Source organism: Halichoeres trimaculatus, unplaced genomic scaffold (genome assembly GCF_033239565.1).
Source record: "Halichoeres trimaculatus isolate MK-OKI-2021-1 unplaced genomic scaffold, fHalTri1.1 fHalTri1_scaffold_9, whole genome shotgun sequence".
Classification (NCBI taxonomy): Eukaryota; Metazoa; Chordata; class Actinopteri; order Labriformes; family Labridae; genus Halichoeres; species Halichoeres trimaculatus.
The window spans coordinates 28966304-28979680 of NW_027437188.1; the positions used below are offsets into that span (position 1 = coordinate 28966304).

The following is a 13377-nucleotide window of genomic DNA, read 5'->3' on the forward strand; positions in this document are numbered from 1 at the left end:
CACCTGTTCTGTAAATTGTCGTTTTTACAGATTTAGAGCAAGGGAATTGCCCACAGTTCATTCCAATGTCGCATGAAACCCCAGAAAAACATGGTTCCCGGAGGAAGCCCACAAACATGGCCATGGAAAGATGGTAAACAAGAACTGCAGAAATTAAAACCAATGCTAATGCTCCAGAGACAGAAGTCCATCTGTCTTATAAAATAAGAATGTATAATACAGCTTAATCTGCCCAAATCTTTATATCTGTACACATATTCCCATGCTGTGTAATTAGGCTAATACATAAAGATCTTTCAGTTTTGTGGATAAACTGTTTTGACTAAAGGACTGTGTCCGTAGGTTTCAAGTATTTTTAACTAACAATTGTTTAAGAATAAATCATACTGCTGCTCAGGTGAGCTGCATGATGACATGCAGGTTATGCGAGAAGTGTCAAAAGTGCTGTCCCAATCTGAGTTAGACCACATTGAACCCTTGCAGACTCAGGCACTCAGCCACTTTCCAGGTGATCTCAATTAGGTCTGTAAAGGCTAAGGGCTCAGGGTTTCTTTTCCATGGACTTACATAATCATAACAACATCACAAATGGTGTAATTTTGCTAAAAGTTATTTATAGTTGACAGAATAACATGAGATGAACATGTGAAGTAAATAATTTTAATACTGTATCTTAAGTGATACATTATTATTTGTTATATTAATTTTACTTTCAAGTGCATGTTAATTTTTAGTATTTTTCAGTGATTACAGACTCGTTTAATCTGTACTGTAGATAGCCACTAGAGGGCGACAGCAATTGTTTGAGTATTTTAGGCTGTTTCGCGTACTAGGGGTGGGCGATACTGGGAACTTTGGTATTGATCCGATACCAAGTAAAAGCAGAGCTAGTATCGCCGATACTGATACCCATACTTTCTACATGAAATCTAGTGATCATTGAATAATTTTGTGATTTTGCCTTGAGTCGGTCAATTTTGATAATGATTATGGTAAAACACAGCACAAAGATTTTAGGCAAATAAAAACGATTTTTATTAACTAACATTAACAATAAAACAAAATTTAACTATATAAAAGTAATAAAATAATTATTCTACCACCACAATTGTTTTAGGGAAAAAAAAGCACAAGTGCAAAATAACAAAAAGGTTCCTCCTATTTGCACAGAGAAGCGGCAGATGGAGGAAAGTAAAGTAAATTAACTGGACAACATAAGAGAAACCAAAGTATCAATCTCATCGGGCTAGTATCGATCTGATACCAATACTCATCTTGGTATTGATACTATCGATGTTTAGATCAATACGTGCACCCCTACGCGGTACACCACAGTCAAATGCAGTGTTGTAGATTGTCGAAAACACTGGAAGTAGAAAGAGTTTCTTAAGATACTCAAAGCTTAGAAAATGGAAGGTGGTGTCATTTCTGGGCAGCTTTTAACCTCAGTGTGTCAACATCCTCTGAAGTCTTGCTTAATTACTGTGTTTTGTGGCTCTAAGGCTAAACATAGGTGTGTGTAGCCATGATAGCAGCTAATGCTTAGCTGTGCTCTGTGCTCAATGCAAATGCTGGCACAACTAAAAGTGGTTGTCCTGTAGGTAACCACGAATAAGGAAAACCAGGATGCAGTGCATGGGGTATGGTATAAAATAGTATTAGCTTTCACCAGGCTGAGAAAGGAACTGTGTGAAAATATGAGCTTAAAACCTGAGCGGAATTTGCTAAGGTGGGTTCCTGTGGTGTAAACGTGAGCAATACTTGCAGTGCATGAAAGAAGCAGTCAATTTCTGTCTTTTAAACACACGCATGAGGCATGTATAAAACGCACATGATGAAATCAGACATTTCATGGCTCAACACTTTGATGTGTTTAATTTACACAAAGAGGAGCCAATAAGTCACCAGGAACAAAGGTGGCGCTCTCCATCTTCAAAAGGAAGCGATTACAGCCGGGGCCTTGATCTGTCCCGCCGCTCTGGGCCCCTGCTGGCAGGGCAGTCCCACTATTTGTGCAGAGATGGTGAAGCCAATTATAACCAGTCTGAGGCTGCCGTGGATTCCGCTTGATGTGGGCTTTCATCTCCAAAAGCCATCTCTTAAGGAAACAATAACCAGGCGGACCTTTCCTTTTGAACTCACCAGGTGGGGGCAGCAGTGCAGATATGAACTGGACAGGTGACTGGAGGGGGGTGGGAGTGGGGCTTTGAAGGGTTTTTTGTTCATGCAGTGTGTGGCTAGCCTGACAATACATATGGCAAAACCAGTGTCAGCTTTTTTAATGCATATGCAAACAGGCCTGACAGGCTGTGTGTGGCTTCTTTTACATTTTAATGGAAAAACTGGGAATGACAGATAAAACTAATAATGGAAAATGAGTAAATGTCTGAGCGTGCAGGGGGAGAAACCAAAGGAGACATTTCCAGGCTGAGCTAATCTCTTCACCTGGCTTCACACATGACCAAGATACGAAAAGAGCACAAGATACGCAGGTATGATATGTTCACATTTATTGTGCAGTGACTTTTATATACATACATTTTTATACACCTAATTTACATAAACAGAAATAAATTAATCTGCTAATCTTCTTTAACTCATCTGGCTTTAGTGTTGCCACCGACTGGACACAACGAAAGAAAGCAAAGTAGATCCAACGAGTGACACGTGAAGTGACGAGGCAGTAATATGAGTCAATGCTGTCTAATTTTCATTAGTGTTACACTTTACACATATCAAGAAGCAGTTGGTAAGAGTTTCTGTTTTGTAACTTTTAAAACGAGGATTAAAAAGCACAGGAATTCATTCACTTCTTATTTTATTGTTAAATATTTTCTATCATCTCTTCTGGGTCATTCTGATATCAGCAATTTTTGCATTTTAGTAAAAATATTAAAGATTAGTGTTATATATAAAACAAAACTTCTAAAAATATGAAAATAGTAAAAACAAAAGTAAAAAAAAAAACTTACTTTTAAATATCAGCATGATATACTTGGCATCATTTTAGCATTTAAGAAATCACTGTCGCAGTTAGATTTTGTCTTTTTCAGATTAGAAATGCGTTGTTAGACATTATTTTCCCTCGTTTCTAGTTTATCTCAAGGGCACACTTCATTAAAGGTGTCTGGTATTCAAATTTCTGAGTGGTGGATTCATTTAGTCTGGGGATGTTTGGATAACCTTTGAGTGTCTCAGGGCCAAATCAATGCCCTGCAGAGATTAAAAATACCAAAAAGTCTCACAAACTGCATCTTTAGTATCAGAGAGGACTATTACTACTGTGCTACATACAGTATTGATCACTGACAGACACACAAAGATAAAGTACGACTTGTCTATTTTAGTGTGTTCTTTATAAAAAAGTAAATCTAACAAACTAATGTGAAAATCATCTCCATAGTGTACACTGTAGTGTGTGAAAACAATAAAAAATACATTAAAACGAGGGAAGAGGTTGAAATGAAACCCAGGAAAACATCAAAAAATGTAACCACGGGAGATAATCATGTCTAGGTTTTTTTCATGTACACAAACCGTAAATACAAACACGTACCTGCTCTCATATTTTCAGTTTGAAGAAACCGACAGGAAGTCTAACTCTCTACTGCTAGCTTATGATAAACACTGACACTAACTAGAGTGACATGCCTAAGAAACACGAAACAACACATCAACCCCAGCCTCCTCTTACCGTACAGTAACACAGAGTAAGAATTTACAGGTTACATCGATGGATCTTAAGCACTAAGCTGCTGCAAGCAGCGAGAACTCGTAGTTATCAAAACATGCAGCTTGTGGCGAGTTTCTACAGTACTATTCAGTAGTTGTTGGTGGTAATCGGCTGTGTGAAAACCCAGAGTTTATTTATTCATCTTTATTACTATCATTTCTATCAGAAGATAATAATTTTCAACATGGCTCTGTTGTTCCATTAGCCTCACACTCAATCCAGCCAGACGCTCTCATTAAAGTGAACAGATAATCACCACACCATACAGGAACATCTGATTATTGCACACGAGCACTGAACTTGCAAATGTTCATGCAGAATGTATGAGAAACACACTACACTCAGATCAGTGTTGCTCACTATGTGACAGATGACCGTACAGCTCTTTGGAAGACTAAAATACATTGTTGAGGAGTGTCGGGACGTTGAACTACGTGGCACACTACGGAGACGCCAATGGCGTTTGTATCACGACCTACAGTAGTGGAGGGAGGTGCACGGATGCTTCTAGAAATCAATATCGGGATGTGTGACACTCATGACAGCTGCGTTACAGTACTTTCTCTAAAACAGTACAAAAAGGAGGAGTGAGCATTGCACCATGGAGGAAACGGGAAGGAGGAGGAAATCTAGCAATCTCTTTTTCAACAAGTTCGAGCATCTGCATGAAAAATTACATCCAAATCAAACATTCATATCATAGTTTCTGTTAAAACACAAAAATAGTTAAAACTCAGGGAAAACTCCCAGCAGAGTGAAAAGAAGATATGCCAGGGTACTTCTGGATTTAAACCCATGTAGAGAGGAAAAGCTAACAAAAGGAAAGAGATTCAATCTTTTCAGACACACATTTTGCTCACAAACTATTTCACACACTAGACCAGTGAAAAGATGGATGAGACGGTCATAAGGCGAAAACTGTGGCAGAAAGATGAGAGGAGGAGGAGGAGAAGTGAGATTGCGGTGATGGACCTTGTGTTTAATGGACTGTGGATCATCTTCTTTGCAGCTCAGGGGGATTGGGAGCCTGACCTGTAGCTCTTGAAGCTGCCCAGCAGACTCTGCACTCCCTTCTTGACCCGGCGAGCCACCGAGTCAGCAGGAGGAGTGGGCAGGCAGGAGGCTAGGCTGGGAGGACGAGCATCCAAACATTTCTGGTAGCGAAGCTATAAAAAGAAAACACACATAAATTATGCATCAGAGACGCTCCACGAAATTCAAAACACTGGCTGGTGGATGTAAACAAGTTTGAATCGCATTTGTTCCACTTAAGCTTTCAACTTTGAGACACAACAAAGTTGAGAGTTGACAGAAGTGAACACATTTTTCTCTGCCTTCTTAAAAAAAATAACTGTCAAGGAAGGAAGGAACTGATCTGATTATTTACAGGATTTCTGATGAGTTATTTTACATATCTGGCACTTCAGTTTGTTCAGTTATCTGAGACTGAAATATACTTTTAGCATTATTTTCCACCTGTTTGATTTCATCTACTCTGCACTCAGGACTCACCATGCAGGCAGCCTGTACAGCCTCACTCAGACTGGCAGCGTTGGGTTCACACCAAAACATGTGACAGGTGAAGTCTCGCGGACCTTCGGCCATGATAAAAGCAAAGGTGTGGACGTCCCTTCCCACCCCCATGAAGGACAGGAAACGCACCCTGCACTCTGACAGCACCTCCTCATTCTGAAGTGAGAGGAAAAAGATGACAGGTGTGCTTTAAAAACTGTGTGGTACAAAAGTTTGGTACATTTTCAAGTTCTGTTACAAGAAACAGAAAACAATGATCCATCACAGCTGCAACACATTCACTTCAGTTTACAATAAACAATATCCTGCAGACACATCAGGCAGAGTTTTTCCTTTGTTACCTGTTTGGAGAGGATTGTGAGGGTGGCTGGTGCAACATTCACAGAGACAGGAGTCCAGTCACTTCTATCTTTACCATCGATTGCTGCCTGAAGCGCGTCATTGATTACATCCATACCTGAGAAATGTGAACAAGAGGAAAGTACAGCTGGCATCAGGATGCAAAACAAAGAGGATAAATTTAGAGTCTCAAACAAATGGCTGGACTAGAGTTAGTTTTCCTTGCAAACTTTAAGCCTCACTTTGGATTGAATTCACAGGTCTAATTGTTTTCAGTTTTTGATATTATCTTTTTATAGTTGCGTGTATAAAAGTGGCTGTTCAGATAGTGTAAAAAATCATAAAGCTTCTTAGGGTCCTTTCAGAACACTCTTAAAATAGCCTAAAGTTTCCTAACTTAAGAGGGATTCAGGAAGCTTCTGAGAGCAACCCTGAGCAAGGAAGGAACAGACACTTCAATCTTAGGGGCCCGTTTACATGACAACGGCGTTTTTAGTGGAAATGCTGGCATCATGCTCCACTTTGTGCAAGCGCATACAACCATACAACATTACTGTTGTTACGATCCTCGCAGACTACCATGTTGTGCTTGTGCTGCTCAATCTGCTGAATCTTCTGACTATATTTGAACAAAGTGGGCATTTGTTGCACCACTTCTAGACAAGACATTTATAGCGCCAACTACAGGCCTGGCATGCTTACTGCAACATTTTCAGCCCCTCAGCCTTTACGTGTACAGGCAGATTTTTTTTCACGTTCTAGCATTTTCAGATGAAACGCTGCTGTGTAAACAGGGCTTTAGTATGACGTGAAGTATGAAGCGGTCTTCTAAAAGCTATGATTGGTTGTCACAAAATGGAAAAGGATGAAGAAAGTAATGGACAGTGAACGCAACTGATGATATCACTTGGACTAGGGCTGAACAATGAATCAAATTTTAACCGACATCGCAATGTAATAGGATGCAATTTTCAAATCGCAAAGGCTGCAATTTTTTTTATTTCTTTTTCTTTTAAGTTTTAAAGTGCATTTTAAAAAAGCAATCCAAAATATATATTTTAGTAGTTGAGCCAAAACTTTTTTATTTACATTTCTGCGCTTTAGTTTGTGGTTTGTTACTGATGAGAGATAGGATATAAGATTGTGATACATCTGATATTTATGTTCACACAGTATTTCTTTTTCATTTCGTAAAACAGTGCATGCCATATGTTGACATATTTCAAAAATTACATCAGAGATTTGGTCTTATTCACATTTTTGCAGTTTATTTAGTGTGAGATTCATAGAAGAGAGGATTCATAATTACTTTTTAGATTATTATTCATACTAGGCCTCTTGCTCTGCTTGAAGCTCAACCAATCAGTCAATATTCTACTGTGATTGTAAAGGTTAGATACGTTGATCATATCAATTCATGCATCGATTCATCTCATTACAGGAAAGACTTGTTTATATGTTGACAGTATCCTTTGTTGTGTTGGTCATACTATAGAACAGTTTATTGCTTGTGTTACATAAATCATGTAGAAGATAAACACCCCCCTCAAAAATCACATGCTAAATCGCAATCCCAATATCGGTGCAAAATAATCGCAATTAGATTTCCCAAAATCGTTCAGCCCTAACTTGGACTGTATCAAGAAATGTGTAATTGTGACTTTTATGTTATTATTATAAAATGCGGCAGCAGATGCTGGCAGTTATACTACTTTATGTGTTTGATACTTATGGTGGACACAGATTTATCTTTCAGAAGTTCTTGTGATTGCTTGGAGACTTATAAAAAACAGTTTGATTTGGCAGAATGACCAAAATAACGAAGAAGATGGATTAAAAAAAAAGAACGAGAAAGAGGGAAATTGGGACCCGGTATTACGGCAGAAGAAAAGGGAAACTTGGGAGCGCATTTCCCAATAAATCAATACGTTGCTCCCTCTCCTCGTGGGCACAAATGAAGAGCGGACAAGGGGAGCTGTTCTCAAACAGTGTTGTAGGATAGCATTTAGGCTATGGCTGCTGACATCACTTACTTTGATATGAATAAATTTATCAATGTTACAGAATATCATATGCTCACTTAGTGAACTGTTAAGGTAGTGAATCACCAGCTAAACAGCTGTCGCAGTTGGCGGGCACTCTGTTTACAAGTTGGAAAAGTCCAACACCAGTATCACCAATCACTCTTTGGCTTCTTTGAAGTCTTCCTCCATCCTCCTAACAGTTTTTCACCTTAGGCCTGAAACACTCTGAATAACTTTTATCTTACTGAGGGAAAATTTAAAGAATTGTTTTTTAATAATAATCATTAAGAGCCTTAGGATACTTTGTGCATTGGGGCCCAGACCTGTATCTAATTTAGACCACATACAAGGAAAGCTGAAATCTGATTTGAAAAGATCAAACTCCACGTGACTTGTCATGCTCAAAATGTCAGAACTGAGTCATATGTGAGTTAAAAGAAATCAGACTTGGGTCACATTTGCCTGAAGTGTGAATGTCGTCAAACTGACATAATCTGAAAAGTGCTCTTACCGACTGGTTTTCCCACATTCTCACAACCAAGATAATAGACATGGAAGTGCTGGAAGAGTTCATTTTTCGGAGCAGGAAACTCTGCAAAGAAATAAGTAAGATGTCTGCTTCAGCACTCTGGATTTAAATGATTAATAAAATGTGAAACCCTTAAAGTGCTCAGAGTTTTACCTTCCACAGGGAGGATCCCAGGGTTACAGGGGTCAGAGTTGAGCCTGCTCACTCCTGGCTTGGTTGCCTTTCTCTCCATCATTATCTAAAGTCACATAACATGAAGAAAATATTTAAAATTCAGGAAGAAAATCAAGACTGAACATGAACTAAGTCACTGCTCTGACTTCAGAATGAAACCAAATTAATCCCACGTGTGCCTGACCTTTGAACACATCTCATGTAAGCTGGTGGCTATGTTCTTTGCAGGTGAGTCGCAGCGGAAAACGTGACACTTCAGCACCTGGGTCAGGTTGTCTCGAGCCACATAAGCGAAATCCCTGCAGGAGGTTGAATGGAAAAGGTCACGTTCACACATGGAGTTATTAAAACAGCCTGAGTGTGAGTGTTTGAGCAGATATGAGGTTTAAATATCTAGAAATAAGTCACACCAGCACAGACATTTAAACTTTAAAGGACATAATGGTGAGGTATACCTTTCCCTGTTCATGATGAAAAGGCAGCATGAAAGAGAAAACATGTGGTTAGAATATTTCACACAGGGACAGCCAGGGTTATTTCTTTCAGCAGTATCAGTGAGTATCCAGCAGAGGGCAGCAGAGCACAGAAAAAGAGCAAGCTGAGGCGCATTGTGATTGTCTTGACTGATTCCTATACAAGAATGCCAAATCTGTGAGTCACACATGAGTCATTACGGGAGGCTGCGAGTTGTTTTAAAGGGGAATCAACCACAAAATGTAGACAAGTTTATGAAAACGGTTATAGTAAGAGGAAAAATGTTTTTAAAAATCATTTTTTAAGAAATGTAAAATAGTCTCTTCTAAAGCAAACACTGAATTCATGATTAGAGGGGGCAGATTAGTAAATCATGTCTGCGTCCCACTGCCATGACCTGTGGTGACTAACCTGCCGTTGTCTCGACCGACACCCCACACACGGATGCTTCCTATTGGCTGAGCGTGCAGCAGAGTTTGTCCGAGAGGGTCGATCAAGTTCATGGTGTCATTCTCCAGCACCATCAGCATGTCCTTACCCTGCCACAGCACACACATCACACAAAGTCCATCATGACTTCAAGCAGTAGAGCAACTTAAAACATGAATAATTTCTTTTTTTCCCCCCAAACACTGAATTTAAACTTAAGTTCAGAGGATTTCACAGGATTTCTTAGTTACCTCTCCCCAGATACCAGCTGTGTCGTGCAGGTTGTGTTTGTGATAAGAGAGCTGTCTGATGCAATTGTTGACGGCCACGCTGCTCTTGCCAGGAGCCATGTCCTCCTCAGACATCTCCACCCAGCCCAGCGAGCGAACAGCAAAACACTGACAGCACAAAGACACAAAACATGAGCATAAAAAAAGAAGAGAGCTGCAATCTTTTGGGCCTAATTAGCTGTACAGGTTACTTCATTACTGAAAAAAACATGCATGATGAATGTGACAGATTTTTAAACAGTCAGAAAAAGGTCAATATTACGACTTAAATACTGAATTACCTTGGTTTCTATGTCTGTGCAGAGGGGAGCAAGCTTCTCTTCTTCCTCAGACTGGGAGCAATTGTAACTACAAAAACAAAGAAAAACATACAGATATAAACACAATAAAACCACAGATATAGTAGCTCTAACTTGCCATAAAGCTAAAACAGAGCATACTTGAGGTTGATGGATGCATAGCGTAAAGTTGCTCCTTCAAACTCCTTCAGACTTTGATCAGAAGCAACCTCTACCTCCTCCTCCTCCTCCTCCTGAAAACAAAGCAAAATAACAGTTAAAATATGAAATCTTTTATCATTAAAGAGGGCATCAGTAGAGGAGCTGAGTATGGAGCATTTCTGGAATGAATTATGATTTATGCATCTGTAAAATTTGAACCTTAAAAGGTTTGACGTTTTATGCATTTATTTAGAAATGTGATCGACACAATAATTCCGTAGTTTTTTATCTATTTCTATTTTATTCCAAGTATTTTAGGCTCACATTATGTTAACATTCACTGCAGATGGAAATTGCTGCATTTAAGAATAGCATAGGAGTTCTGAAATAAAAAAACGTCAGAGGTTGAGTGAGTCTACCCACCACCTGAGAACTCAAAATCAAAAGTTGTGGAACAGTGCGGGTTTTTTGAGAGACTCCAGTCACTGAACAAGTCTGAATCAATTTGCAAAAATGTGCTGTGCTGCTCTGAAGAATGCAGGCGTTACAGATAACCTCATAACACACCTGAAGTGTGTCACAGTGTGACCATGGAGGCATCTGCAAGTGCTCAGACCTCTGCAAGCCTCAGGTTCAGATTTATCTACTGCTACTCACCAAAAGTGTGTCAAGTAAAGTGTTACAAGATTTTTCAACATTTCCTCTAGTTCAAAGGCAACAACTGACATGAAAGCTATCTTTACTTGTAACGATACTCAGCCTTACAGTGTTGCAGAGAACGGAGGCTTTAAATATCTCCACTTACAGATACAGACAAATCATCACCTCTTTCAAGTACAGTTATTTGTATTCCTGCCGTGATGATTTACCTTCCACAGCTCCCCTTCACCAGCTGCTTCCTCTGTGCTGGAAAGCTGGGTCCAGGATTCCTAAAATTAAGTGAAAATGTTATTATTCATAGCCTAAAATGACATTTCCTTTCTTTTCTTTTTGAGCAAAATGTATGCATTAGTCTTTACCTCAGGCTCCTCGCAGGGTGTCGTCTCCAGGGACATGGTGGACGACATCATGGAGTCGCCAACTTTCCCCAGAGGTGAAGGAGGCTCCCACTGGGTGGTGCCTGTGGGGATGTGCCAGTAGTATGTGCCGGATGTATCCCGCACCCTCATCCATCCTGAAGGCAAGTCTGTGTCGGTTTCAAAAGCACTGGAGTCCCAGAAGGACTCTGATTGACAGGAATGAAAAAAAGGAGGAGATGGGAAATGTTTGAGGTCAGGCCGAAAAAGAACAGTACACATAAAAAAATAAGGAGACCTCAGCAGATGATTGTTAATCTCTAGCCAAACAATATATTGCATTTTCCAATATCAAGCCTTCAAAGTTATACACATAGTGTCATACAAACCCTTTGTTAAATGATAATTAACAGATCATAATTGCTAAATATAAGGGCTGTAAGCAATGTGATGTCTTTTGAAATCTACAATAATTATTTTCCTGTGCTCTCTGGACTGTTTTGTGCACCTCTAACATGACTGAGTTGCCTTAACCTTGACTTCATGTACTTCTTTTACCTCTGTTGCCGTTTGGAGAGCTGTCTGCAGTGTTATCCTGAGACAGCGCAGGCCAGCTGATCTCTTCCTCATTTGGAGACCCATTCATGTTGGAAAACAGGAGGCAGGCATTCCTCCCCACAACGCTACCCTCCTTCTGAGACTCCCCTTTTCTCTGCCCCCCTGTGACTCCTCTGGTTTCACCTGGTGTGTCTTCATCTTCGTCTGGTTTTGTCTCCTTTTCTTTCCCATCCTCTTCCCTCTCTTTGTCCTTCTCTTCTGTGGACTCCAGAGTGTCAATGAGGAGAGGTTCATTCAAGATGTTCTTGGACTCCTCCTGGGTGAGGCCAGGGCTCAGTGTGATTTTAGGAGACTTGGTCTGCTCCTCGTTTCCCTGTTGTTCTTCCTGAGTGGTAGTCTGCTGAGGGTCCTCCTTATTCCCATTTTGGCTGATGTTGCAGTTATGGTCCTGATCCTGCTGGTTCTCAGCTTCCTTCCGCAGCTGGTTCTGGCCTTCTTTCATCCACTTGGCATTGCTGCCTGTGGACTCCTGTTCGCCCCAGTGGCTGCTGTCGTTCAGCTTGTTCTTCAGCTCTTCATCTTGTTTTTGTTTGTTTACTACATATGACATGTCTTCATCATCATGGCCTCCCATGGTAACTTCCCATGTATCTGAAGGAGACAGAGGTTGAGACTTCTTAGCATTGTGGTTAGCATGTAAGCTAGCATCGCTGCGATTACTGCAGAAGAGATTCTGTCCCTGGAACCACATCAAATGTTGACGGAATGTGCGGCGAACGCTGACTAAATATTAACCTATAAGCATCGTGAGGTTTAATTAACTACAAAGCGAGATGCTCAAATTTAACTCGCTGATCACAATCCAATCGTCTGATTCAACAACCAAAGTAAGTTTCTTCTTCGACTGCCTATTTGGCAAACACTACGATTACTTTCACTGCCACTCTTAACGCTTCAATGTGAAACGTACTTCAGCTATATCTCCCATTTGCCAACACGGCCTTTAATCTTATAATGTTGAGCTCAATTCACAGAAAGTCAGGGGCAAATTCCTGTCAGAATCAATCACTGGCTTGTTCACTTAAATACAGCATTAAAAGTAGATACACGGTGAAAGACAATCATATTTATCAGCCAACATCACCATAGCTGGGAATAACGGAATACATCCGCCATCATCACTGCCGTCTTCTCGGCTAGGCTAATGTTAGCTCCTCGGCTAGCAGGCTAACGCTTACACAAACAGAAATCTCAGCGGATGCAGAGGCAGTGATTTATCAAAGTTACAAAAGGAATTTGGACTTACCAGCTCTACCAATCCCCTTATTGTCGAAATACACGGTAGTCCACCAGTTAACTACATATTTCCATTAATCGTGTGGGCTCGCTTCGTTTCGAGGTGTTTTCTGTCAGTGGGCTCGACTGCTGATGGAGGGCGAACCTGCGTCACGGATTAACGTCACAGCCAGAGCCCACTGCTCTGTGCTGCTGCCACACAGTCAGGCAGAGCAGCAGAGGAAAGAAGAATGATGTGCCTGTTTTTGGACATGTCGGTACCACACCGGTATTAGATTAAAAATACCAGGTTAGGGCAGAAGATCCCTCAGACTTGAGAATCCTCAAAACAATATGCTGAGCATTAATGTCACCATAAGAAGTTGAAGAAGGATCTTACACAACTCACCTTGCAATATTTATATGCAGACATATATAAATATTTTATTCTCCCTAAATTATATTAACAAGTTTATTGTTAAGTTGTTGTTAAGTTTATTGAACCATTTATTACTGGTTTATAATTATAAGATAAACAACTATTAAGAAAATGGTCTGAAACT

The 13377-nt window shown here is 40.2% G+C and overlaps 1 protein-coding gene across 2 annotated transcripts; it reads right to left on the minus strand.

Annotated features, from left to right (window-relative positions):
* Positions 1-2501: 2501 nt before the first annotated feature.
* apbb1 (amyloid beta (A4) precursor protein-binding, family B, member 1 (Fe65)) lies at positions 2502-13010 on the minus strand. Of its 2 annotated transcripts, none has more exons than XM_074679392.1 (14): positions 12846-13010; positions 11540-12190; positions 10985-11190; positions 10835-10894; positions 9966-10054; positions 9807-9873; positions 9487-9633; positions 9218-9345; positions 8517-8631; positions 8312-8396; positions 8141-8221; positions 5608-5723; positions 5246-5422; positions 2502-4899 (listed from the first exon to the last, which is right to left on the minus strand). In XM_074679392.1, the coding sequence occupies exons 2-14, from the start codon at positions 12171-12173 to the stop codon at positions 4744-4746; spliced, it is 2061 nt and encodes a 686-aa protein (XP_074535493.1). In that variant the 5' UTR covers positions 12174-12190; positions 12846-13010; the 3' UTR covers positions 2502-4743. The 2 variants fall into 2 exon arrangements, with proteins under 2 accessions (XP_074535493.1, XP_074535492.1); XM_074679391.1 differs by having other exon boundaries at positions 9966-10057; positions 12846-13009.
* Between the last annotated feature and the right edge of the window lie 367 nt (positions 13011-13377).

What these genes read in the sequence shown, in the direction of transcription:
- apbb1 (XM_074679391.1), bottom strand. Translation starts at nt 12,173, where the DNA reads ATGGGAGGCCATGATGATGAAGACATGTCATATGTAGTAAACAAACAA. An exon ending in GAATGTGGGAAAACCAGTCG is followed by an intron (nt 5,724 to 8,140) that starts GTAAGAGCACTT and finishes CACATTTCTCAG; the next exon opens with GTATGGATGTAATCAATGAC. An exon ending in CTGTACAGGCTGCCTGCATG is followed by an intron (nt 4,900 to 5,245) that starts GTGAGTCCTGAG and finishes TTCTTTTTATAG; the next exon opens with CTTCGCTACCAGAAATGTTT.